Source organism: Oncorhynchus gorbuscha, linkage group LG07, assembly GCF_021184085.1.
Source record: "Oncorhynchus gorbuscha isolate QuinsamMale2020 ecotype Even-year linkage group LG07, OgorEven_v1.0, whole genome shotgun sequence".
NCBI lineage: Eukaryota > Metazoa > Chordata > Actinopteri > Salmoniformes > Salmonidae > Oncorhynchus > Oncorhynchus gorbuscha.
The window spans coordinates 72,799,271-72,824,313 of NC_060179.1; the positions used below are offsets into that span (position 1 = coordinate 72,799,271).

The following is a 25,043-nucleotide window of genomic DNA, read 5'->3' on the forward strand; positions in this document are numbered from 1 at the left end:
TTAACACAGGAGACATGGAAGACAGGATGGACGACGAAGGGAGAAGCAGTGGAAGACGAGGAAACATGATAATGTGTGTAGCCTGCAGTAAAATGATTACAACCTAACTAGCACATTCTTGATTTGGTTGACTTTCATTGAGGTGACATCATAAAGGTTTTCTGTGATTGTATTGACTAGGTCCTGAGCTCAGTAAGGGGAATTTCCAATGCTGTAGGCTAACTTAAAAGATGTCTATATTATGCTAATATTGTCAGGTTTTGGCCAGGGTTGTTCCGGTTTTTGGTCACTAGATGCCCCCATTGTGCCTTTTGACCTTTTGTTTTCCCTTGATCCCCATTATTATTTGCACCTGTGCCTCGTTTCCCCTGATTGTATTTAAACCCTTTGTTTTCCTCTGTTCTTTGCTCTGTGTTTTGTATGTTAGCACCCAGCCTTAGTACTCTGAGAACTCTTGTTGATCCCGGTGGACGCTCTTGTGGAATTCTGTTTTTTTTGTTCTTGTTTGTTTTTTGAGTATCTTTTGAGGCTTTTTGTGCTTTACCTTCCACCTTGTGGATATCCTCCCTGAGAGGGGAGGGGAGAGAGAGGGATGGCAGAGGGAAAGAACAATAAGACAGCAGAGGGAAAACGAACAGAATGGGGAGCACAGGGACAAGACATGACTTTTTTTGTCTTGGAGGATTACCTTTGTTCTTGTAGGATTCCTTTTGAGGTTGTGGAGTTGCATGTTTTCCTGAAGAACTTCACTTTTTACTTCATTAAATACACCGTCTCAAGTACTGCTGTGTCTGCCTCATCTTCTGGGTTCTGCCGACTATTCGTGGCTCAGTTGGTTAAGTGACTGTTTCTCACTCCGGAGACCCGGGTTCGTAACCGTGTCCTGGCAAATATTTTGTATCTTTTGTGATATAACGAGTATTTTGGGGTGTCTTATGCCTAGAATTAGCCAAGGAGGTTGAAAGGTTCATGTGGTTCCTATTCTGAAAGTTTGATAAATTGTACAAAATGACATGTATATTTAATTGTGCAACAAATGTATTTAGGGTGTCAGACTCACATACTGTATTTCAATGCAAATTCAGGGGCACTTCTGAAATATTTTGGAGCACCGTCTGGCACTGGCCAGGATGAGGAGCCATCCACCTCAGCCACACAGGCCTCTTCAGAAATTATCTCAGAGCGTCAGGATATCAGGTAGAATAACAACTCAATGTTTATATCCCAGGACAAATTAGCTAGCAAGTGCAAGCTAACTAGCTAAATTGCCATACATGTTTAATGCTTTTCAACCTGTTCCCAAATGAATGACATTGGTTCAGAGTTTGTTTTGATATTTTAAGCTGCGTGTCGTGATCGCGTTTGGTGTAGGGGGATGAAATATATTTATGCACGATAGCGCACGATGGCATACGCGCACAGCCTGTTTGGGTTCCGTGTTAGGGGACACACAGAAACACTATACTCTCCATCAAATTTTAATTTCCTCAAAGAGGTTGAACTGATGGCCCAATTTGATGTAGTCATGAAAGAGCACCTTAACCTTGTCCAAAGGGGACCGTGAGTCATACCACCAGCTACCTTGGCCACCAAATACAGAATGAACTTATTGATTTGTTGAGCAGCAAGGTCAATTCAATAATGGTGAGTGACATCAAGCTGGCAAAATCATTCTAGATTGCACCTCAGATGTCAGCCACACTGTACAGTTGTCAGTTGTGATTAGAATTGTGTTACTGAAGGAGGAGCCCCACATAAAGGAACATTTTATGGGGGTTTTGGTAGCAGAGGAGTCCACGGGCCAATATTTGGCATCCCTGATTCTCAGATTAGAGGAGCTAAACATTCCTTTTGAGGACTGCAGAGGACTATCATGTTTTTTCAGGTAAGACCCAAGTGCAGACGTTGTTTAAGTAACAATGTTAATTACAACAACAGGGACAGGCAAACAATAGGCCAAGGCAGGCAGGGTTCGGTAATCCAGATGGCAGGCAGGCTCAGGGGCAGGCAGATTGGTCAGGCAGGTGGGCTCAGAGTCAGAACAAGCAATTGTCAAAACCAGGAGGGCGAGAAAAGAAAGACTGGGGAAAAGCAGGAGCTGAGAAACATAACACTGGTTGACTTGACAAACAAGATGAACTGGCAACAGACAAACAGAGAACACAGGTATAAATACACAGGAGACAATGGGGAAGATGGGCGACACCTGGAGTGGGTGGGGACAAGCACAAGGACAGGTGAAACAGATCAGGGCGTGACAAGGACACTCTTATGATAATGGGGCCAACATGAGAGGCAAAAACAAAGGTGTCCAAGCCAGACTCCTGGAATTGAATCCAAGAGCTCTGTTTGTGCCATGTGGGGCTCACACATTGAACCTGGTTGTGTCTGATGCTGCTAAAAGTTCTGTCGATGCCACAGGTTACTTTGGCATCTTATACAAACTGTACACCTTGTTCTCAGCCTCCACACAGCGATGAGCCATCCTGAAAAAAACATGTGGACATCTCTTTGAAGATGTGGACTGAGACAAGGTGGGAGAGGAAAGTTAAGAGTTTCAAGCCACTGAGGTGTCAGGCAGCAGAGGTGAGAGAGGCACTGACTAAGGTGAGGGATCAAACCAAAGACCCTGTGATCAAGATTGAGGCCCAGTCCTTGTCAGAGGAGTTGGGATCATACCGCTTCAGCATCTGTACAGTGATGTGGTATGACATCTGGAGCCAGATCCAACATGTGAGCAAGCTGATGCAGTCTCCCAGTATGCATGTGGATGTTGCAGTCATTCTTCTTAGAAAGACAGAGAGAAATCTCAGCAACTACAGGGCAACAGGCTTTATGACTGCACAAACGTCAGCCAAGGATATTTGCGAGGCTATGAATGTAGAAGCCGTTCTACAACAAAAAGGTCTGAGGTCCACAAAGCAGGACATTTCATACGGATCATTTGATGAGCCTTTCAGTGATGCCCTGAAGAAGCTGGATGGGACCTTTTCCAATGTCATCGTTGATGCTGCAACCTCAGCCCTTCAGGAAAGATTTTCCACATTGGAAAATGTGGGGGAGAAGTTTGGAGTGCTGTCAACCTTCCAAAGTCTCTCAAATGAGGAGCTCACAGAGCAATGTGAGGTCCTTAGTATGACACTGCACTATAAAGAACACTCAGACTTGGATGGCAGAGAGCTTGCACAGGAACTGAAGAACTTGCCTGACTTGCCATCGAAGACCATGACCCTGCTTGAGCTGCTGATATTCATGCACGAAAGGGAGCTCTCAGAAATATATCCACATCCAATTTACTTACCGCCCAAATAGGTCCACAGACGACGCAATCGCAATCACACTGCACACTGCCCAAAACCATCTAGACAAGAGGAATACCCATTGGGGGAAGTAAGCAAATTGTGTAAGAATGCTGTTCATCAACTACAGCTCAGCATTTAACACCATAGTACCCTCCAATCTCGTCATTAAGCTCGAGACTCTGGGTCTCGACCCCACCCTGTGCAACTGGGTCCTGGACTTTCTGACGGGACACCCCCAGATGGTGAGGGTAGGAAAACAACATCTCCACCCCGCTGATCCTCAACACTGGGGCCCCACAAGGGTGCGTTCTCTGCCCTCTCCTGTACAGCTTCTACAGCTTCTATCTCAATGTCATCAGACTATTAAACAGCCATCAATAACATTGAGTGGATGCTGCCAACATACTGACTCAAATCTCTAGCCACTTAATAATTTAAAAAAATGGATGTAATAAATGTATCACTATTCACTTTAAAAAATGCCACTTTATATAATGATTATGTAACAGTATAATTTTTTACCGTCCCCTCACCCATACCCGGGCGCGAACCAGGGACCTTCTGCACACAACGACAACAGTCACCCTCGAAGCATCGTTACCCATCGCTCCACAAAAGCTGCGGCCCTTGCAGAGCAAGGGGAACTACTACTTCAAGGTCTCAGAGCAAGTGACGTAACCGATTGAAACGTTATTTAGCGCACACCGCTAACTAAGCTAGCCGTTTCACATCCGTTACAATTACATACCCTACATTACTCATCTCATATGTGTATACTGTACTCTATACCATTTACTGCATCTTACCTATGCCATTTGGCCATCGCTCATCCATATATTTATATGTACATATTCATATTCATTCATTTACACTTGTGTGTATAAGGTAGTTTTTGTGAAATTGTTAGATTAATTGTTAGATATTAAACTCAGTTTTTCACAATTCCTGACATCTAATGCTAGTAAAAATTCTCTGTCTTAGGTCAGTTAGGATCACCACTTTATTTGAAGAATGTGAAATGTCAGAATAATAGTAGAGAGAATGATTTATTTCAGCTTTAATTTCTTTCATCACATTCCCAGTGGCTCAGACGTTTACATACACTCAATTAGTGATTGGTAGCATTGCCTTTAAATTCTTTAACTTGGGTCAAATGTTTTGGGTAGCCTTCCACAAGCTTCCCACAATAAGTTGGGTGAAATTTGGCCCATTACTCCTGACAGAGCTGGTGTAACTGAGACAGGTTTGTAGGCCTCCTTGCTCGCACATGCTTTTTAATTTCTGCCCACAAATGTTCTATAGGGTTGAGGTCAGGGCTTTGTGATGGCCACTCCAATACCTTGACTTTGTTGTCCTTAAGCCATTTTGCCACAACTTTAGAAGTATGCTTGGGGTCATTGTCCATTTGGAAGACCCATTTGCGACCAAACTTAAACTTCCTGACAGATGTCTTGAGATGTTGCTTCAATATATCTACATAATTTTCCTGCCTCATGATGCCATCTATTTTGTGAAGTGCACCAGTCCCTCCTGCAGCAAAGCACCCCCACAACATGATGCTGCCACCCCCGTGCTTCACGGTTGGGAGGGTGTTCTTCGGCTTGCAAGCCTCCCCCTTTATTCTCCAAACTTAACGATGGTCATTATGGCCAAACAGTTCTATTTTTGTTTCTTCAGACCAGAGGACATTTCTCCAAAAAGTACGATCTTTGTCCCCATGCGCAGTTGCAAACCGTAGTCTGGATTTTTTATGGCGGTTTTGGAGCAGTGGCGTCTTCCTTGCTGAACAGCCTTTCAGGTTATGTCAATATAGGACTCGTTTTACTGTGGATATAGATACTTTTGTACCTGTTTCCTCCAGCAGCTTCACAAGGTTCTTTGCTGTTGTTCTGGGATTAATTTGCACTTTTCGTACCAAAGTACGTTCATCTCTAGGAGACAGAACACGTCTCCTTCTGACCCACTGGAATTGTGATACATTGAATTATAAGTGAAATAATCTGTCTGTAAGCAATTGTTGGAAAAATGACTTGTGTCATGCACAATGTAGACGTTAACCAACTTGCCAAAACTATAGTTTGTTAACAAGAAATTTGTATGTAAACTTCCAACTTCAACTGTATAAAGCCTGTTTTACATCAGCAGATGTCACAATGTGCTTATACAGAAACCCAGCCTAAAACCCCAAACAGCAAGCGATGCAGATGTAAAAGCTCTGTGGCTAGGAAAACTCCCTAGAAAGGCAGGAACCTAGAAAGGAACCAGGCTCTGAGGTGTGGTCAATCCTCTTCTGGCTGGGCCGGGTGGAGATTCTAAGACTACACTCTAAGAAAAAAAGGTGCTATCTATCTTTGGCTGTCTCCATTGGAGAACCCTTTGAAGAACTATTTTTGGTTCCAGGTATATCTCCAGGTAGAACTTTGGACAGCCAAAGAACGCAAGCAGAACAGTTGAAACTTGAGCAGCAGCATAACAAGTTTGACTGGGGACTGGGACAGCCAGGAGTCATCAGGCCAGGTACTCATGAGGCATGGTCCTAGGGCACAGGTCCTCTGGGAGGGGAGAGAGAGATATGGGAGAATTAGAGGGAGCATACTTAAGATCACACAGGACACCAGATAAGACAAGATAATTTCACCAGATATGACAGACTGACCCTAGACCCCTGGCACATAGACTTTTGCAGCATAGATACTGGAGGCTGAGATAAGGTGGATCGGGCCACTGTGGCCTTGTCTGACGATACCCCGGACAGGGCCAACCAGGAAGGATATAACCCCACCCACTTTACCAAAGCACAGCTTCCACACCACCAGATGGATATCAACAGACCACCAACTTACTACCCTGAGACAAGTCTGAGGGGGCGGGGCGCAAGACCAAACAGGAAGATCACATCAGTGACTCAACCCACTCAAGTTAAGTACAGCAACAACAACAAAAAACGGTCACGACGCACCCCTCCTAAGGACATCATGAAACAGCACTAGTAAGCCAGTGACTGAGGTCACGTAATAGGGTCAGAGGCAGAAAATCCCAGTGGAGAGAGGGGAGCCAGGCCAGGCAAAGACAGCAAGGGTGGTTTTGTCTCATCACATACTCTGCTGTTACTGATATGATCTATCCCGTTGCCTAGTCACTTTATCCCTACCGATATGTGCCTATCTACCTCAATTACCTCGTACCCCTGCACATGGACTCGGTACCTGTACCCCGTGTATATAGCCAAGTTATCATTACTCATTGTGCATTTATTCCTTGTGTTATTATCTTTCTATAACTGCTCTATCCTTTGTGTTGTGTTTTACTATTTCTGTTTCTGTTTTCTGCATTGTTGGGAAGGGCCTGTAAGTAAGCATTTCACTGTTAGTCTACACCTGTTGTGACAAATTCAATTTGATTTGATCTATTTATTTTGAAAGAGAATTTATTCGGTCTAATAGGTTGTTAACTTAGTAGAGAGAAAACATTACACAATACAGGATCTGGAAAGGAGCCTAGCCTACTTGGCAACAGGCCTTTTATCCTTGTTCAAATGAAGGTTATAATGTCAGACAGTTGGGGAGTGGAATGAGATGGTTTGGTGATTATGTGTGAAACACACACACACACACACACACACACACACACACACACACACACACACACACACACACACACACACACACACACACACACACACACACACACACACACACACACACACACACACACACATACATGCAGCCTATAGAAAGAGGGATGTGACAGGCTACAGCCTACTAAAATAATGAAGTTGTCCCAGCCAATGTCAGTCATTCTCTTTGGGTAGGTTAACACTAAAAAAAAAGCCAACCCCCCCATTTCAATTTCAGCAATAGCATCTAATTTTAGCCAAAATGTGTGATCTCACTACGCCCTTGGCTTTCTCGTTGACCGTCTGTTAATTCCGATAACAATAGCTATAGCCAAAGAGGTGCTATAGACTAGCGCTCTACGCCCGAGTGTCTCTCTTTCAATGCGTTTCACCTGGGAAGAGATAAGAGAGGCACATTCTCTCCGCCGCCACATCAACCTCCTCTCAGCAGCAGCTCGACCCTTCTCCGTGAAAATGAACTGAATAGACAACAAGAGTAGGTTAGTATGGAAAAAGAGGCTATACAGGCACGCCTGGTGCTCACATAGATGACGTATGTCGCGCAGTGGAAAGTCGTGGGTGGATTCGGTTCAGTCAGTCAAGCTTGTTAAAGCTGGCAACAGCGGCGGCATTGTGCTAGTTATAAAGCAAAGTTGTGTTTATATCGATGGGGAAATAACTTGGGAGTATTGGTCACCATCTCTAATTTGTTCCATCCCACTTGATAGCAGCCTACACGATAAATTACGGGTAATAGGCTATTGATAGTAACCATCTGGATGTCACCGGGATAATCTATACTGGTCAATGCTAGGGAGAGGTTGTGCTGCAAGCCAACAACACAGCAACACGGGTCACCGTGTCCTTAGCTCCCACTTGCTGCAGTAAATAGAGGGAAGTACTGCAGCTTTATTGAACAAAAATATCAACGCAACATGTAAAGTGTTGGTCCCATGTTCCATTGGTCGCAAAAAAAAGATCTCATAAATGTTGCATACGCACAAAAAGCTTATTTATCTCAAATGTTGTGCACAAATGTGTTTACACCCCTGTTAGTGAAGCTGACAGGCGTGGCATATCAAGAAGCTGATTAAACGGCAGGATCATTACACAGGTGCATCTTGTGCTAGGGACAATAAAAGGCCACTCTTAAAATATGAAGTTTTGTCACACAACAATGCCATAGAGGTCTCAAATTTTGAGGGAGCATGCAATTGTCATGCTGACTGCAGGAATGTCCACCAGAGCTGTTGCCAGATAATTTAATGTTAATTTCTCTTCCATGAACCACCTCCAACGTTGTTAAAAAAAGTATTTGGCCGTATGTCCAACTGGACTCACAACTGCCGACCATGTATAACCACGCCAGCCCAGGAACTTCACATCTGGCTTCTTCACCTGTGGGATCGTCTGAGACAGCCACCCGGACAGCTGATGAAACAGAAGTATTTCTGTCTGTAATAAAGCCCTTTTGTAGGGAAAAACTCATTGTGATTGTCTGGGACTGGCTCTCAAGTGGGTGGGCCTATGCCCTCCCATGGCTGCACCCCTTCCCAGACATGTGAAATCCATAGATGAGTGTTTAATTTGTTGCTGCCATGCTATGTTGCCCTGCTATGTTGTCATTTTAGGTCTCTCTTTATGTAGTGTTATGCTGTCTCTCGTCATGATGTGTGTTTTGTCCGATATTTGTATTTATTTATTTTTAATCCCAGCCCCCATCCCTGCAGGAGGCCTTTTGCCTTTTGGTAGGCAGTCATTGTAAATAATAATGTGTTCCTAACTGACTTGTCTAGTTAAATAAAGGTTAAATAAAATAATGAATTCATTTCAATTTACTGATTTCCTTATATGAACTGTAACTCAATAAAATCGTTAATTGTTGCATGGTGCGTCTATATTTTTGTTCAGTTGTTGATATTGGCTACACTATCTATCAGGCCAGGGTGACAGCTAAAACATATTTATTGTAGTGATTTTCATCGAAAGTACCGCATTATTAACGTCTAACGTAGCTAGCTGGGAATTGCTCATCAGGAAGACAGATTTAACTGACTGAGCCGAATCTGTTCGTCTCCACTCGACTCTCTCTGCACGACAACGTCATCAATTTGGGCACCAGGCGTGTCCATTTAGCTTTCCCAACAGACAGACGGGAAAAAACGATTGTCATCATAAGCTTAGCTGTTGCTAAGGACAGCGCGCGTGAAAAGAAACTAGGAGACATTGTAACATTTGTGGTGTCGAGGCTATTCATTGTTTATGACAAGGATATCAACTGTAGCACTTGTCGATTCGAGAACTCTTGGAAAATGCTACAATCTCTAACTAGCAATTCGTGTGTGCGATTAATCGAAAGTCACAAATCGACATGGTATTTTTTGTTTTTAGTCCTGGGCTATATTCTGTATCTTATATTCGGAGCTGTTGTCTTTTCCTCGGTGGAACTGCCTTATGAAGACCTTCTACGCCAGGAGCTCCGAACCATCAAAAAACAGTTCCTCCAAGAAAACCAATGTCTTTCAGAAGAACGCCTCGAGGAGTTTTTGGAGAAGGCGCTCGAGGCCAGTAACTATGGAGTGTCCATTCTTAACAACGCATCGGCCAATTGGAATTGGGATTTCACCTCTTCGCTGTTTTTCGCCAGTACTGTATTGTCTACCACAGGTGAGTCAGTCAGTGGCCCATTTTAAGTGTAGACTACTGCTTTTCAGCCATCTCTCGATGGAACGTTGAATGACATACGGGGCTTGAAGGAGGTGATGCAGCCTCCGCGTTAAACGCGTTCTGCGTCGGCGCATCGCCCCCAGAAATGAATAGGTGCAATTCAGAAATGTGTTTCTTTTTAATAAGTCTATTTTCAGAAAAATAAGGGAGTTGCTTGTTTACGTAGTCATGTCTAGTGGTAATATAGTTGATTATTGTCATACGCGTCTTGTTAGGTAGGCACACGACATTCCTGAAAGCAGGTTGGCATTTTTGTTGTGGCCTGTGACACTGAAATGTACCCTTTCGCGACACTGTACACCCAAGTAACTAACACCTGCCTACGTTACCCGAGCTCAGCATTCTGTCATGATAATATACAGTATGCCCTCTGTCTGTCTGCCTGCTCGTCTGTGTTTATGCATTGAGCAAGGGCACGTTCTTTCTCACGCACTGAAAACATTTATCCTTTAAAAAAGCCTACAAACCTGGGTCTGTAGTTATTGACACTCCCACCAATGTTTACCGACTTTTTAAAAGTAAACACTGTCAATTCCGTTTGAGCCTAACTTTTCAAGTTACGACAGATGTCATTTTATGTAGGCCTAACATAAGTAATGTTTAGGGATGGGATACCAACATTACATGCTTCAGATCAGACCGCAAAGGCGTTTCTTTTGAATAGGTGTTACGTATAACAGCCTCCTTATCATATAGCCTATTGTGTAAAAGGCCTACATTAGTTACATGTCTCTGTAGAACTTTGGTCCTAACTTCTGAGCGTCTTTATATCACTTGGGTTATCTTTGACTGTGCTTCCAACATATAGGCCATTTTGAAATTGGTTATCTGAGTTGATGTGGCACCTTAGAGTCCCAGGTGATACATAGCCTTTAGTGTGTGGTCCCATGTAAATAGAACAGAGCCACAAGGATAGGCCTAAAGCTGGGAAATATGGGTGTGCCGATTGCAGACAATCCGGTTTGACAAGATTAGGCACCCATTGTCATTTAATACTTCCATGACTCAAGTCTCCAACCACAGTTCCTTCTCAGTCACCTTTTCCTCACACAGGCATCTGTCAGTTTTTAATTGCAACAATGAAACACAAGAAAATATACAATAGTCACAATACAGCCAGAGAGATCCATGAAAAAGTAAAGCATAAGGGGAGCTATGGTGTCGAGGTATTCATTTCACAGGTGGTATAGAAACACTCTCAGTTCGGGTCCTTACAATCCACCACGTTGCTTCTTGACAAGAAGCTATGGTGGTAGTAGTAGTAGTAGCCTATTACTGTAGTAAAGAGGTGGTTTAGACTTTCTTTTCTCATAGGGGAACTTACTTTTTGGTGTCAGGTCAATCGTCCAGAGTAATAACCGTTCATCACATTACTTGATAGATACTTTTACTGCAGGATAACATTCCTGACAAAAAAAATGTAATACGTTTTGACATAGTAAAGATATCAATGACAATGTGTCATAGTAGGCCATCTCTGACATAAAGTAGCTTAGTTGAGTTCCCAATCTGCATGGTTGTGTTGGAGGGCCATTGCATTTATACCACTCATGCTAGGAAAACTTGCTACATGCTAGCAACACTTGCTACATAAAACATGCTATATTCTCTTTTCTTTTAATGGCACCTTCTCGTGTCCGTGCCATGAGCTACAGAACAGCGTGCTCAACCCCCTCTGCCGTCATGGCTATGCTGGTTTACCTGTCTACATGAGATAATATTGTGTTCTGTTGTTCCTTCCTATTGTTGTGAACAGCTCTAAAACCAGCAATGGATGTTTGTCATGACTACTGCCTTGTAGATGTGGAAAAAGATGATAATGTTGGAAGCATATAAGGCTTTACCAAAGAAACAAAGACTTAAGCTACTGACAATAGATATCTTGTTTTGTGGTTCAGAAACCGATTAAACAAAAGGAAAGGGTGCAGCTCTTCCTTTTGTCTAAGTAGTTTGCTGAAAATCTGAAGTTTTCTCTAAAGGGCAGCACTTTCACTAATTGGGTTTGTGTGTAATCGAGGTCGACGATTAATCGGAATGGCCGATTTTTTTAAATTAGGGCCGATTTCAAGTTTTCATAACAATTGGTACAATCTGTATTTTTGGATGCCGATTTTTGCCTTTTTTCACCTTTATTTAATCATTATTTAACTATACAAGTCATTTAAGAACACATTCTTATTTCAATGACTGCCTAGAAACGGTGGGTTAACTGCCTTGTTCAGGGGCAGAACGACAGATCTTTACCTTGTCAGCTCTGGGATTCAATCTTGCAACCTTACGGTTAACTAGTCCAACGCTCTAACCACCGGCCTCTCATTGCACTCCACGAGGAGCCTGCCTGTTACGCAAATGCAGTATGCCAAGGTAAGTTCCTAGCTAGCATTAAATTGATCTTATAAAACACAATCAATCAATCATAATCACTAGTTAACTACACATGGTTGATATTACTAGTTTATCTCGGGTGTCCTGCGTTGCATATAATCGATGCAACGTTGGGGGATGATTTAACAAAAGCGCATTTGCGAAAAAAGCACAATCGTTGCACGACTGTACCTAACCATAAACACCAATGCCTTTAAAAAAATCAATACACAGAAGTATATATTTTTAAAACTGCATAGTTAGCTACAAGAAATCCAGGTTAGCAGGCAGGGTAGCCTAGTGGTTAGAGCGTTGGACTAGTAACCGGAAGGTTGCAATTTCAAACCCCTGAGCTGATAAGGTACAAATCTGCCGTTCAGCCCCTGAACAGGCAGTTAACCCACTGTTCCTAGGCCGTCATTGAAAATAAGAATTTGTTCTTAACTGACTTGCCTCGTTAAATAAAGGTAAAATAAATGTAAAATATTAACCAGGTGAAATTGTCACTTCTCTTGCGTTCATTGCACACGGAGTAAGGGTATATGCAACAGTTTGGAACGCCTGGCTCATTGTGAACTAATTTGCCAGAATTTTACATAATTCTGACATAACATTGAAGGTTGTACAATGTACAAGAATATTTAGACTTAGGGATGCCACCCGTTTGATAAAATACCGATAAAATACCGAACGGTTTCGTATTTCACTGAAATAATAGTTTTGTTTTCGAAATGGTAGTTTCCGGATTCGACCATATTAATGACCAAAGATATTTCTGTGATTATAATTAAGTCTATTATTTGATATTTGATAGAGCAGTCTGACTGAGCGATGGTAGGCAGCAGCAGGCTCATAAGCATTCATACAGCACTTTTGTGCGTTTTGCCAGCAGCTCTTCGCAAGCACAGCTCTGTTTATGACTTCAAGCATATCAGCCTAATGGCTGGTGTAACCGATGTGAAATGGCTAGCTGGTTAGCGGGGTGGGCGCTAAATGAGTTTCAAACGTCACTCGCTCTGAGACTTTCAGTAGTTATTCCCCTTGCTCTGCAAGGGCCACCGCTTTTGTGGAGCGATGGGTAACGCTGCTTCGAGGGTGGCTGTTGTCGCTGTGTTCCTGGTTCGAGCCCAGGTAGGGTGAGGAGAGGGACGGAAGCTATACTGTTGAACTGGCAATACTAAAGTGCCTATAAGAACATCCAATAGTCAAAGGTATATGAAATACAAATGGTATAGAGAGAAATAGTCCTATAAATACTATAAACTATAACCTAAAACCTCTTACCTTGGAATATTGAAGTCTCATGTTAAAAGGAACCACCAACTTTCATATGTTCTGAGCAAGGAACTCAAACATTAGCTTTTTTATATGGCACATATTGCACTTTTACTTCTCCAACACTTTGTTTTTGCATTGTTTAAACCAAATTGAACGTTTCATTATTTATTTGAGGCTAAATTGATTTTTATTTATGTATTATATTAAGTTACAGTAAGTGTTCATTCAGTATTGTTGTAATTGTCATTAAAAAAAATGAAGGGGGGGGAATCGGCCTATTAATCGGTATCGGCTTTTTTTTGGGGGGGGGGGGGGAAATCATAATCGGTCGACCTCTAGTGTGTAACAGTATAGCTTCCGTCCCTCTCCTCGCCCCAACCTGGGCTCGAACCAGGGACCCTCTGCACAGATCAACCACAGTCACTCGCGAAGTATCGTTACCCATCGCGCCACAAAAGCTGTGGCCCTTGCAGAGCAAGGGGAACAACTACTTCTAAGTGTCGGAGTGAGTGTCGTCACCGACTGAAACACTATTAGCGCGCACTACCACTAACTAGCTAGCCATTTCACATCGGCCACATGTGCAATGGGCATATTTTTGGCTTTGTTAATTAAGAACCAGAAATCCTTTTAAATGTGAGTTTTCTATAGGCTACATTTCCATTGCTCATTATCTCAACTAACCTGTCCATGTCCCTTTGTTTCAACCAGGATATGGCCACACCGCTCCACTCTCCGATGGAGGCAAAGCCTTCTGTATCGTCTACTCTGTGATCGGCATCCCCTTCACCCTCCTCTTCCTCACCGCCGTGGTCCAACGCATCATGGTCTTCAGCACGCGCCGTCCAGTCATGTACGTGTCGACCCGCTGGGGCCTGTCCAAGCCTCTCGTAGCCGTGGTCCACGCCACACTCCTCGCCATCCTGGCTGCTTCCTGTTTCTTCCTCATCCCGGCGGCCATCTTCTCCTCCCTAGAGGAGAACTGGAACTTCCTGGAGAGCATCTACTTCTGTTTTATATCACTAAGTACCATCGGACTGGGAGATTACGTACCAGGGGAGTCCTTCAACCAGAGGTTCAGACAGCTCTATAAAGTCGGAATAACTGGTGAGTTGGTATTGTATTTATTTTTTAAGAACATCAGAGGGGTGTACTGCTAAGCATGATCAAGGAGTTAGCTAACTTTGATAAAGAACCAGAAATAACAAAAATGAAAATGAATGGGAAGTATAGAAATAGCTCACATAGCACAGATCTACCGCTTCTTAACCTGTTGCGACGAGCCATCCGGGATCGTGAATACAGCCTCAAGCTCATTACCATAACGCAATGTTAACTATTCATGAAAATCGCAAATGAAATGAAATAAATCTATTTGCTCTCAAGCTTAGCCTTTTGTTAACAACACTGTCATCTCAGATTTTCAAAATTATGCTTCATAGCAAAACAAGCATTTGTGTAACAGTATTGATAGCCTAGCATAGGATTATGCCTGACATTCATTAAGCAACATTTTCACAAAAAACAGAAAAACATTCAAATAAAATAATTTACCTTTGAAGAACTTCAGATGTTTTCAATGAGGAGACTCAGTTAGATAGCAAATGTTCAGTTTTTACAAAAAGATTATTTGTGTTGACAAATCGCTCCGTTTTCTTCATCACGTTTGGGTAAGAAAAAAAACGTCAATTAAGTCAAGTTTTTTTCCAAATTAACTCCATAATATCAACAGAAACATGGCAAACGATGTTTAGAATCAATCCTCAAGGTGTTTTTCACATATCTATCAATGGTAAATCCATCGTGGCAGTTGACTTTCTCTTCTGAAGAAATGGAACGGTGCATGGACCTAAAGATTACGCAATAATTTCGACACAGGACACCGGGCGGACACCCGGTTAATGTAGTCTCTTATGGTCAATCTTCCAATGATATGCCTACAAATACGTCACAATGCTGCAGACACCTTGGAGAAATGACACAAAGGGCAGGCTCATTCCTGGCGCATTCACAGCCATATAAGGAGACATTGGAACACAGCGCCTTCAGAATCTGGGGCATTTCCTGCATGAAACTTCATCTTGGTTTCGCCTGTAGCATTAGTTCTGGGGCACTCACAGATAATATCTTTGCAGTTTTGGAAAATATCTTGTTTAAAACGGGAACGTTTTTTATCCAAAAATTAAAAGAGCGCCCCCTATCTCGAAGAAGTTAAACATGATTTCAATGAGAATGATATGTCAATGTGAATTTGGTCAGGTTGCCCAGAAGGTTAAATATTTCAGCTTTAACCTCTTGCTCCTACCTGACACGCAGGTGTCCTATCTAGAGATCTGGAAATACAAATGCGCTACGCTAAATGCTAATAGTATTAGGTAAAACTCAAACGTTCATTAAAATACACATGCAGGGTATTGAATTAAAGCTACACTCGTTGTGAATCCAGGCAACAAGTCAGATTTTTAAAATGCTTTTCGTCGAAAGCATGAGAAGCTATTTGATAGCATGTAACACCCCAAAAGACCCGCAGGGGACGTAAACAAAATAATTAGCATAGTCGGAGCTACACAAACCGCACAAATAAAATATAAAACATTCATTACCTTTGACCATCTTCTTTGTTGGCACTCCTAGATGTCCCATAATCACTATTGGGTCTTTTTTTCCCGATTAAATCGGTCCATATATAGCCTAGATGTCGATCTATGAAGACTGTGTGATAAACGGAAAAAAATAGCGTCTTGTAACGTCATTTTTTTAAATTAAAAAAGTCAACGATAAACTTTCACAAAACACTTCGAAATACTTTTGTAATGCAACTTTAGTTATTAGTAAACGTTAATAAGCGACCAAATTGATCACGAGGCGATGTATATTCTATAGGGGTACGTCTGGAAATAATGTCCGGGTAAATCTCAACCAAAATATCCGGTCCGAGACCTGAAGAAATTGGCTGTCTCTTCTTCGTTTGACCAAGAAACAAAGCCTAGTCAAATGACAAGACTGTTGACATCGTGTGGAAGCTGTAGGAATTGCAATCTCGGCTCCAGGTAATTTGCTTTCCCATAGACAATACATGCAAGTGGCGCATTGATATATTTTCCAATTTTCAGTGATCAGATTTTCCTGCGCTTTTCGATGAAACGCACGTTCTGTTATAGTCACAGCCGTGATTTTATAAACGTCTAAGTGTTTTCTATCCACACATACTAATCATATGCATATACTATATTCCTGGCATGAGCAGCAGGGTGCTGAAATGTTGCGCGATTTTTAACAGAATGTTCGAAAAAGTAGGGGGTAGGAGCTTAGAAATGTTGTTTGAGTAAATTAGACCATGTCCATTTCAAGATGATATAAAAATATTTTTTTTACAATATTTAGGCAAGTTTAGCTGGCTAACTTTTTGATCCTGCTTTGTAGTATACCCCTCTGTTTAACTCCATTGTTTGTAAACAATGTCTTGGTGCTGAAGCAATACATCATTTGTTTAATATCATGTTGATCTCATGGACTGTCAGACAGTCCCTACATCATAGCTTAATCTACGGATTTGAGAGAGGTTACATTTCTCCAACTGTGTCCCTCAGCTCTATAGTGAAAAAAGTGGTGGGGCTGCTGTTGACCGAATCTCAGATTCATCGCTTTAAAGTTTGATGAATGATACCATATTTGGTTGCCTTTGATTTAAAGCAAACCATCATCCAGACAAATATAGAGAGAGCAACAACATCTCGAGGCTCTGAATTCTCTTGGACAGTTTCTCATTCTGTTTAGAAGCTTCAGGCTTAAGACATCTTGAGGCTAAGAATGGAGAAAAAGACTGATTTGAACTTAAAAGGGTGTTCTGTATATTTGATGTGAATTACCTTCAGTACTTCTGGCATGTTTTGTTAAGTTTGACTCTGAGAATCTTCACATATCTTTCCTTAAAATGATCTTTATCGATCAGTATAGTTGGTCACATTGGAAACAAGGGAAAGGCTTGGCAAAGCCTATTGTGTTGTCTAACTTCATGTAGTGTATCTACATTTTAGTTCAATAATCATTATGATCAGTGAGGGGAAAACTAAAACCGTTCCACTTCATGCTGCTAATTGTGATCAGCAGCTCACTCTCCCCTAGTGGTAAGATTAGGTCAATAGAAAAACGCATACTATGAAAATGAAAATTATATTACCGTAATTGCTGGACTATTGAGCGCACCTGAATATAAACCGCACCCACTGAATTATTAAAAAATATGTATTTTGTACATAAGCCGCACATGTCTATAAGCCGCAGGTGCCTACCGATACATTGAAACAAATGAACTTTACACAGCCTTTAAACGAAACACGGCTTGTAACAAAAATTAAAACAGTAGCCTACCAAGAAAGTCATTGGTCACCATCTTCCTCCTCCTGTGCACTGAAACCACTGAAGTCATCTCCTTCGGTGTCTGAGTTAAATAGCCTCAGAATTGCTTCATCCGATGTTGGATCGTTTTCATTGTCGCTCTCGTCACTTTCATCCGGAGGCTGAACAAGGACCGCCACCTTAAATGCACGATTTACACTGTCGAGTGGCTGCAAATACTTTGGGCCATCTGCTTTTCTTCCCTCTGAAAGCTTTTGTTGTCTTTCTGCACTGAGTCAGTTCCTCACGCTGCTGTTTCCAACGTCTTATCATCGACTCATTAAGGCCAAGCTCCCATGCAGCAGCTCTATTTCCTTTTCCAACAGACAGATTTATCGCCTTCAACTTGAAAGCTGCATCATATGCATTTCTCCGTGTCTTTGCCATGATGACGGTGACAAAATACCGTAATCAGAATGATGAAGTTTGAGCGCGCTCGATTTACTTCACATTATGTGACGGTGCTCAGTTTTTTGGCAACATGAATCTTGTGAAAGCGGGAAAAATCCATAAATTAGCCGCGTCATTGTATAAACCGCGAGGTTCAAAGTGTGGGAATAAAGTAGCAGTTTATAGTACGGAAATTACGGTAGACAGACTACAATTGACATGATTGTATTTAAGTGTGTGTGTGTGCACGCGTCCATTAGTTCCATACTGTACATGTCAGTACATACACACAACTAGGTCACAAAGGGGAGAGGTGTCACATTATTTGCTGTTCACTTGCGCTATATAAGATGGAAGGGAGTTCCATGCACTCATGGCTCTGTATAATACTGTAGGTTAACGTGAATTTGTTCTGGAGCTAGGGACTGTGAAAAGGCCCCTCGTGGTATTTCTGATGGGGTAAGTGTGTGTGTCGGTGCTGTGTGTAAGCTGACTGCAAACTATTTGGAATTTCCAACACAATGTTTCTTTCCTCAACTCTTAGCCAAGAGAGACTGGCATACATAGTATTAATATTAGCCATCTAATTACTATGACGTGCAAGACGTGAAAACCCTTCTGAGTTCTATTAGATTGCCATATCGTGGATTCAGTGCTGAGGTTGAAAAGTCATAACACATACAATACCAGTCAAAAGTTTGGACACATCTACTCCAGGGTTCTTCTTTACTTTTACTATTTTCTATATTGTAGAATAATAGTGAAGACATCAAAACGATTAAATAACACATGGAATCATGTAAACTCAGCAACAACAAAAGAACAGCCAATTTTCAGGACCATGTCTTTCAAAGATAACTCTTAAAAATCCAAATAACTTCACAGATCTTCATTGTAAAGGGTTTAACCTCTCTAGGGTATGTGGGACGCTACCCACCTGGCCAGCATCCAGTGAGATTGCAGAGCGCCAAATTTAGTTTAGTTTATTTTATTTTTACAGGGACAGTGCACATTAATCAACGTTTCAGTAAAAGTGCCGGTTTTAGCCGGCCGGCTAATTTTCAACCGCAGTCCCTGGGCAGGTTATTAAAAACAATTACAATATAGACAATAGCACCATAGAACAAGCAAGACATAGCAACATAGGACAATCAAGACATAGCATACATACAGAGCAACATAGAACAAAAAGCAGCAAGACAAAATTCATAAAAGCAACAGTGTTTCCACACCTCACAAGCTACAGACAACAGACCACATGGAAAGCGGCAACACACAGCTAGGGACCATGTTCACAAATCTGATTGACCTTTAGCCAGGTCTTCAAACATTTTGTGAAAGTGTGATATGTGGTGCAGTTATGTGTGTCTGATGGCAGTGTATTCCAGACATGGGAAGCTCTCACAGAAAATGCAGATTTAATAAAGGTGCTTTTCCTTAGGGGAACTATACAGTCACCTCTCATGGCAGACCTTGTGGATCTGCTGCCATATGTCTGGGTTTTCTGTTTAACAAAAATATTGAGTGGAGGGGGAGCCAGGCCATTAAGGATCTTGAATACAAGACATGCGTCGGTGTATTGCACAAGATTTTCCCAACTCAAGAGCTCATGCTTTCTAAGGATGTGACAATGATGATGGCTATTGGGCTTCCTATCAAGCACTTTGAGAGCCTGTTTGTAGACAGACTGAATAGGTTTTAATGTTGTACAGCAAGCTTGGGCCCAACTAGTCAAGCAGTATGTTAAGTGGGGGAGTATCATAGATTTGAAGTACAGTTTTGCTACCTCTGTAGTCAAACAATTTCGTATAAATCGGAAATTAGCTAGGTTGAATTTGGTTATTTGAATGACCTTTTTCACATGCTTTTTAAAAGAGAGGTTGGAATCAAGTATGATGCCAAGATACTTAAAATCGGATACCACCTGGAGCTTCTCCCCTGACACATAGACATCTACAAATACTATAAATACAGAAATACTTATTATAAAATTCAGAAAACAAAACCTATTTTACATAGGTTTAAAGATTAACTTCTTGTGAATCCAACCACGGTGTCAGATTTAAAAAAATACTTTACGGCGAAATCATACCTTATGATTATTTGAGAACATAGCCCAGTAGACAAATCATTACAAACTGTAACCAGCCAAGGAGAAGAGATACACAAGTCAGAAATGGAGATAAAATTAATCCCTTACCTTTGATCTTCATATGGTTGCACTCAGAAGACATTCATTTACTCAATAAATGTTCCTTTTGTTCGATAGTCTCTTCATATCCAAAAACATTTGTTTTGTTTGCTTTTTCTTCTGTAATCCACAGGGTCAAACACAGTCAAAACAGGCAGACAAAAAAATCCAAATTGTATCCGTGAAGTTCATAGAAACATGTCAAACGATGTTTATTTTCCATCCTTAGGTTGTTTTTAGCCTAAATGATCTATAATATTTCAACCGGACAATACAGTCATCAATATAAAAGGAATACAAGAAATGCACTCTCTCGGGATTGTGCATGAAAAAGTTCTGTGACACGTCACAGTCCACTCATTCAGACTGGTCTCACCCCCTCTTATCAGAATACAAGCCTGAAACAAACTGTTGACATCTAGTGGAAGGCCTAGGAACTGCATTTTGAGTCCTAAGTCGATGGATACTGTAGTGGCATTGAATAGAAAACTTACAAAACTAATGAACAAAAAACTACTTCCTGAATGGATTTTTCTCAGGTTTTCACCTGCCAAATCAGTTCTGTTTATGCTCACAGACACAATTTGAACAGTTTTGGAAACTTTAGTGTTTTCTATCCACATCTACCAGTTACATCATAACTTCTGGGCCCGAGTAGCAGGCCGTTTAATTTAGACATGCTTTTCATCCAAAATTCCGAATGCTGCCCCCTACCCTAGTGAAGTTCACCTGTTTGGGTTAGGCGTGCCGCTAGCGAGACACCTCAACAACATCCGGTGAAATTGCAGAGCATGAAATTCAAATTACAGTATTGTAAATATTTACCTTTCATAAAATCACAAGAGTAATACATAAAAATAAAGCTTTTCTATCCAAACCATCCGGCTGCTGGATTAACAACAAAATTAACAAAGTTAAGCTTTATTTTGATGTATCGCACTTGTGATTTCATGAAAGTTTAATATTTATAGTAATTTATTTCACCAGAAGTTGTCGAAATGGGACGTTAACTTCTAACGGATCAGTGGGACGCTAACAGTTGTGCCTTGCTAAAAGTTCATTTGTGGAATTTTCTTAACTTCTTAATGCATTTAATCCAATCAGTTGTGTTGTGACTAAGGTAGGGGTGGTATACAGAGAACCCTATTTGGTTAAAGTCCAAGTCTATATTATGGCAAGAACCGCTCAAAGAAGCAAAGAGAATTGACAGTCCATCGTTACTTTAAGACATGGTCAGTCAATCCAGAACATTTCAAGAATTTAAAGTTTCTTCAAGTGCAGTCGCAAAAACCATCAAGCGCTATGATGAAACTAGTTCTCATGAGGACCACAACAGGAAAGGAAGACCCAGAATGACCTCTGCTGCAGAAGGTAAGTTCATTACAGTTACCAGCCTCGGAAATCTGCAATTAACCTCACCTCAGATTGCAGCCCAAATAAATGCTTCAGAGTTCAAGGAACAGACACATCTCAACATCAATTGTTCAGAGGAGACTGTGTGAATCAGGCCTTTGTGGTCAAATTGCTGCAAAGAAACCACTACTACTAAGGACCCCAATAAGAAGAGACTTGCTTGGTCAAGAAACACAAGCAATGGACATTAGACCGGTGGAAATCTGTCCTTTTGGTTTTGAGTCCAAATTGTAGATTTTGGGTTCCAACCATTGTGTCATTGTGAAATGCAGAGGAGGAGTCTGATGGCCTGGAGATGGAAGCTGATTTTCAGTCTCTTGGTCACAGCTTTGATGCACCTGTACTGACTTCTGGATGATAGTAGGGTGAACAATCCGTGGCTCGGGTGGTTGATGTCCTTGCTGATTTTTTTTTTTTTGGGGGGGGCCTTTCTGTGACATTGGGTGCTGTAGGTGTCCTGGAGGGCAGGTTGTGTGCCCGCTGTAATGCGTTGGGCAGACTGCACCACCCTCTGGAGCGCCCTGCGTTTGTGGGCGGTGCAGTTGCCGTACCAGGCGGTGATATAGCCTGACAGGATGCTCTCAATTGTGCATCTGTACAAGTTTGTGATGGTCTTAGGGTCCAAGCCAAATTTCTTCAGCATTCAAGCCAAATTTCTTCATTTTAAGATCTTCAGTGATGTGTACGCCGAGGAAATGTAAGCTTTCCACCTTCTCCACTGCGGTGCCATCAATGTGGGTGTGTTCCCTCTGTGGACTTCAGGAAACCAGCAATCGGCTCCTTCATTTTTGTTGACAATGAGGTTGGTTATTTTCCGGGCACCACTCCGGCAGGTTCCTCACCTCCGCCATAGTTGGTAATCAGGCCTACAATGTTTGTAGTCTGCAAACTTGATGATTGAGTTGGAGGTGTGTATGTGTGGCCACGCAATCATAGCTGAACAGGGAGTACAGGAGGGGGCTAAGCACCCACCATTGTGGGGCCCCTGTGTTGAGGATCAGTGAAGTGGAGATGTTGTTTCCTACCTTCACCCCCTTGGGGTGGCCTGTCAAGAAGTCCAGAACCCAGTTGCACAGGGCAGGGTTCAGACCCAGGGCTCTGAGCTTAATGCTGAGCTTGGAGGGAACTGTGGTGTTGAATGCTGAGCTATAGTAAATGAACAGCATTCTTACATAGATATTACTGTTCAGATGGGATAGGGCAGTGTGCAGTGCAATGGCATCGTCAGTGGATCTATTGGGGTGGGAAGCAAATTGAAGTGGGTCTAGGGTGTAAGGTAGATGTGCTGCTTAACTAGCTTCTCAAAGCACTTCATGATGACAGAAGTGAGTGCTACGAGCAATAGTCATTTAGTTCAGTCACCTTTGCTTTCTTGTGTACAGGAACAATGGTGGCCATCTTGAAGCAAGTGGGGACAGCTGACTGGGATAGGGAGAGAATGTAATTATGTAAAACATGTATCACTAGCCACTTTAACTATGCCACTTTGTTTACATATTCATCTCATATGTATATACTGTACGCGATACCATCTACTGTATCTTGCCTATGCTGCTCTGTACCATCACTCATTCATATATCCTTATGTACATATTCTTTATCCCCTTACACTGTGTATAAGACAGTAATTTTGGAGTTGTTAGTTAGATTACTTGTTGGTTATTACTAAACTGTCGGAACTAGAAGCACAAGCATTTCGCTACACTCGTATTAATAACCTCAATCCCGAGAGAGTGCATTTCTTGTATTCCTTTTATATTCCTTTTATATTGATGACGGTATTGTCCCGGATCTGGTATCGTGACTACAGCCTCAAGCTCATTACCATAACGCAACGTTAACGATTTCTAAAAATTGCAAATGAAATGAAATAAATATGCCTGCTCTCAAGCTTAACAACACTGTCATCTCAGATTTTCAAAATATGCTTTTGAACCATAGAAAATCAATCATTCGTGTAAGAGTGTTGATGGCTAGCTTAGCATTTAGCGTAGCATTTAGCACGCAACATATTCACAAAAACCAGCAAAGGAATCAAATAAAATAATTTACCTTTGAAGAACTTCAGATGTTTCAATGAGGAGACTCTCAGTTACATAGCAGATGTCCAGTTTTTCCTGAAAGATTCTTTGTGTAGGACAAATCGCTCCTCTTTGTTACTACACATTTGGCTAACGAACCGAAAATTCAGTCACCAAAACGTCTAACTTTTTTCCGAATTGACTCCATAATATCTACCGAAACATGGCAAACGTTGTTTGAATCAATCCTCAAGGTGTTTTGTCAAATATCTCTTCATTGATATGCCGTTCGTGGAAGCATGGTTTTTCTCAGAATCCCATGGAAAAATACCAGCAGCTGAGTTTTGCGCACCAATTTCCACGCAGGACACCGTGCCGACACTTGGCAAATGTAGTCTATTATGGTCAATCTTCCAATGATATGCCTGCAAATACGTCACAATGCTCCAGACCCCTTGGGGAAACGATAGAAAGGGTAGGCTCATTCCTGTCGCATTCACAGCCATATAAGGAGATAATGCAAAACGTAGCCTCAGAAATCCTGTTCATTTCCTGGTTGCAGAAACATCTTGGTTTTGCCTGAAGCTTTTGTTCTAGGGCACTCAAAGTGAAAATCTTTGCAGTTCTGGAAACGTCAGTGTTTTCTTTCCAAAGCTATCAATTCCATGCATAGTCGAGCATCTTTTCGTGACAAAATATTGCGCTTAAAACGGGCACGTCTTTTTATCCAAAAATGAAATACTGCCCCTAGAGTCTCAAGAGGTTAACATCTGCTAACCATGTGTATGTGACAAATAACATTTGATTTGAATGAATATGTCCGTAAACACTCCAGCCAGCTGGTCTGCAAATGCTCTGAAGACTCGGTTAGGGACCTCTGTGTCTGAAGTGGCTGGTTTTACCTTTTGTAATCCGTGATTGTCTGTAGAACCTGCCACATGCGTCTCGTGTCTGAGCTGTTGAATTGCGTCTCCACTTTGTCTCCGTACTGACATGGAGTAAAACAAACGTACAGTCAATTATACAGTAGAAAAATAAATCTATATACAATGTGAGCAGGTGAGATGGGAGGTAAAGGCAAAAAGGCCATGGTGGCGAAGTAAATAGAATATAGCAGTTAAAACACTGGAATGGTATATTTGCAGTGGAAGAATGTGGGAACTAGAAGCACAAGCATTTCGCTACACTCGTATTAATAACCTCAATCCCGAGAGAGTGCATTTCTTGTATTCCTTTTATATTCCTTTTATATTGATGACGGTATTGTCCCGGATCTGGTATCGTGACTACAGCCTCAAGCCCCCGAGTTCAAGCCCCCGAGCTGACAAGGTCTGTCGTTCTGC

General features: G+C 41.8%; 1 protein-coding gene across 1 annotated transcript in view; it reads left to right on the forward strand.

The window, feature by feature from the left end:
- Nucleotides 1–9,022: 9,022 nt before the first annotated feature.
- Nucleotides 9,023–25,043, forward strand: part of LOC124040326 (potassium channel subfamily K member 1-like) — a 30,307-nt gene continuing 14,286 nt past the window's right edge. The window contains exons 1-2 of the mRNA XM_046357425.1: nt 9,023–9,585; nt 13,999–14,394. Of these exons, the coding sequence (XP_046213381.1) occupies nt 9,231–9,585; nt 13,999–14,394 (751 nt within the window). The 5' untranslated portion in view covers nt 9,023–9,230. The remainder of the gene's footprint in view (nt 9,586–13,998; nt 14,395–25,043) is intronic.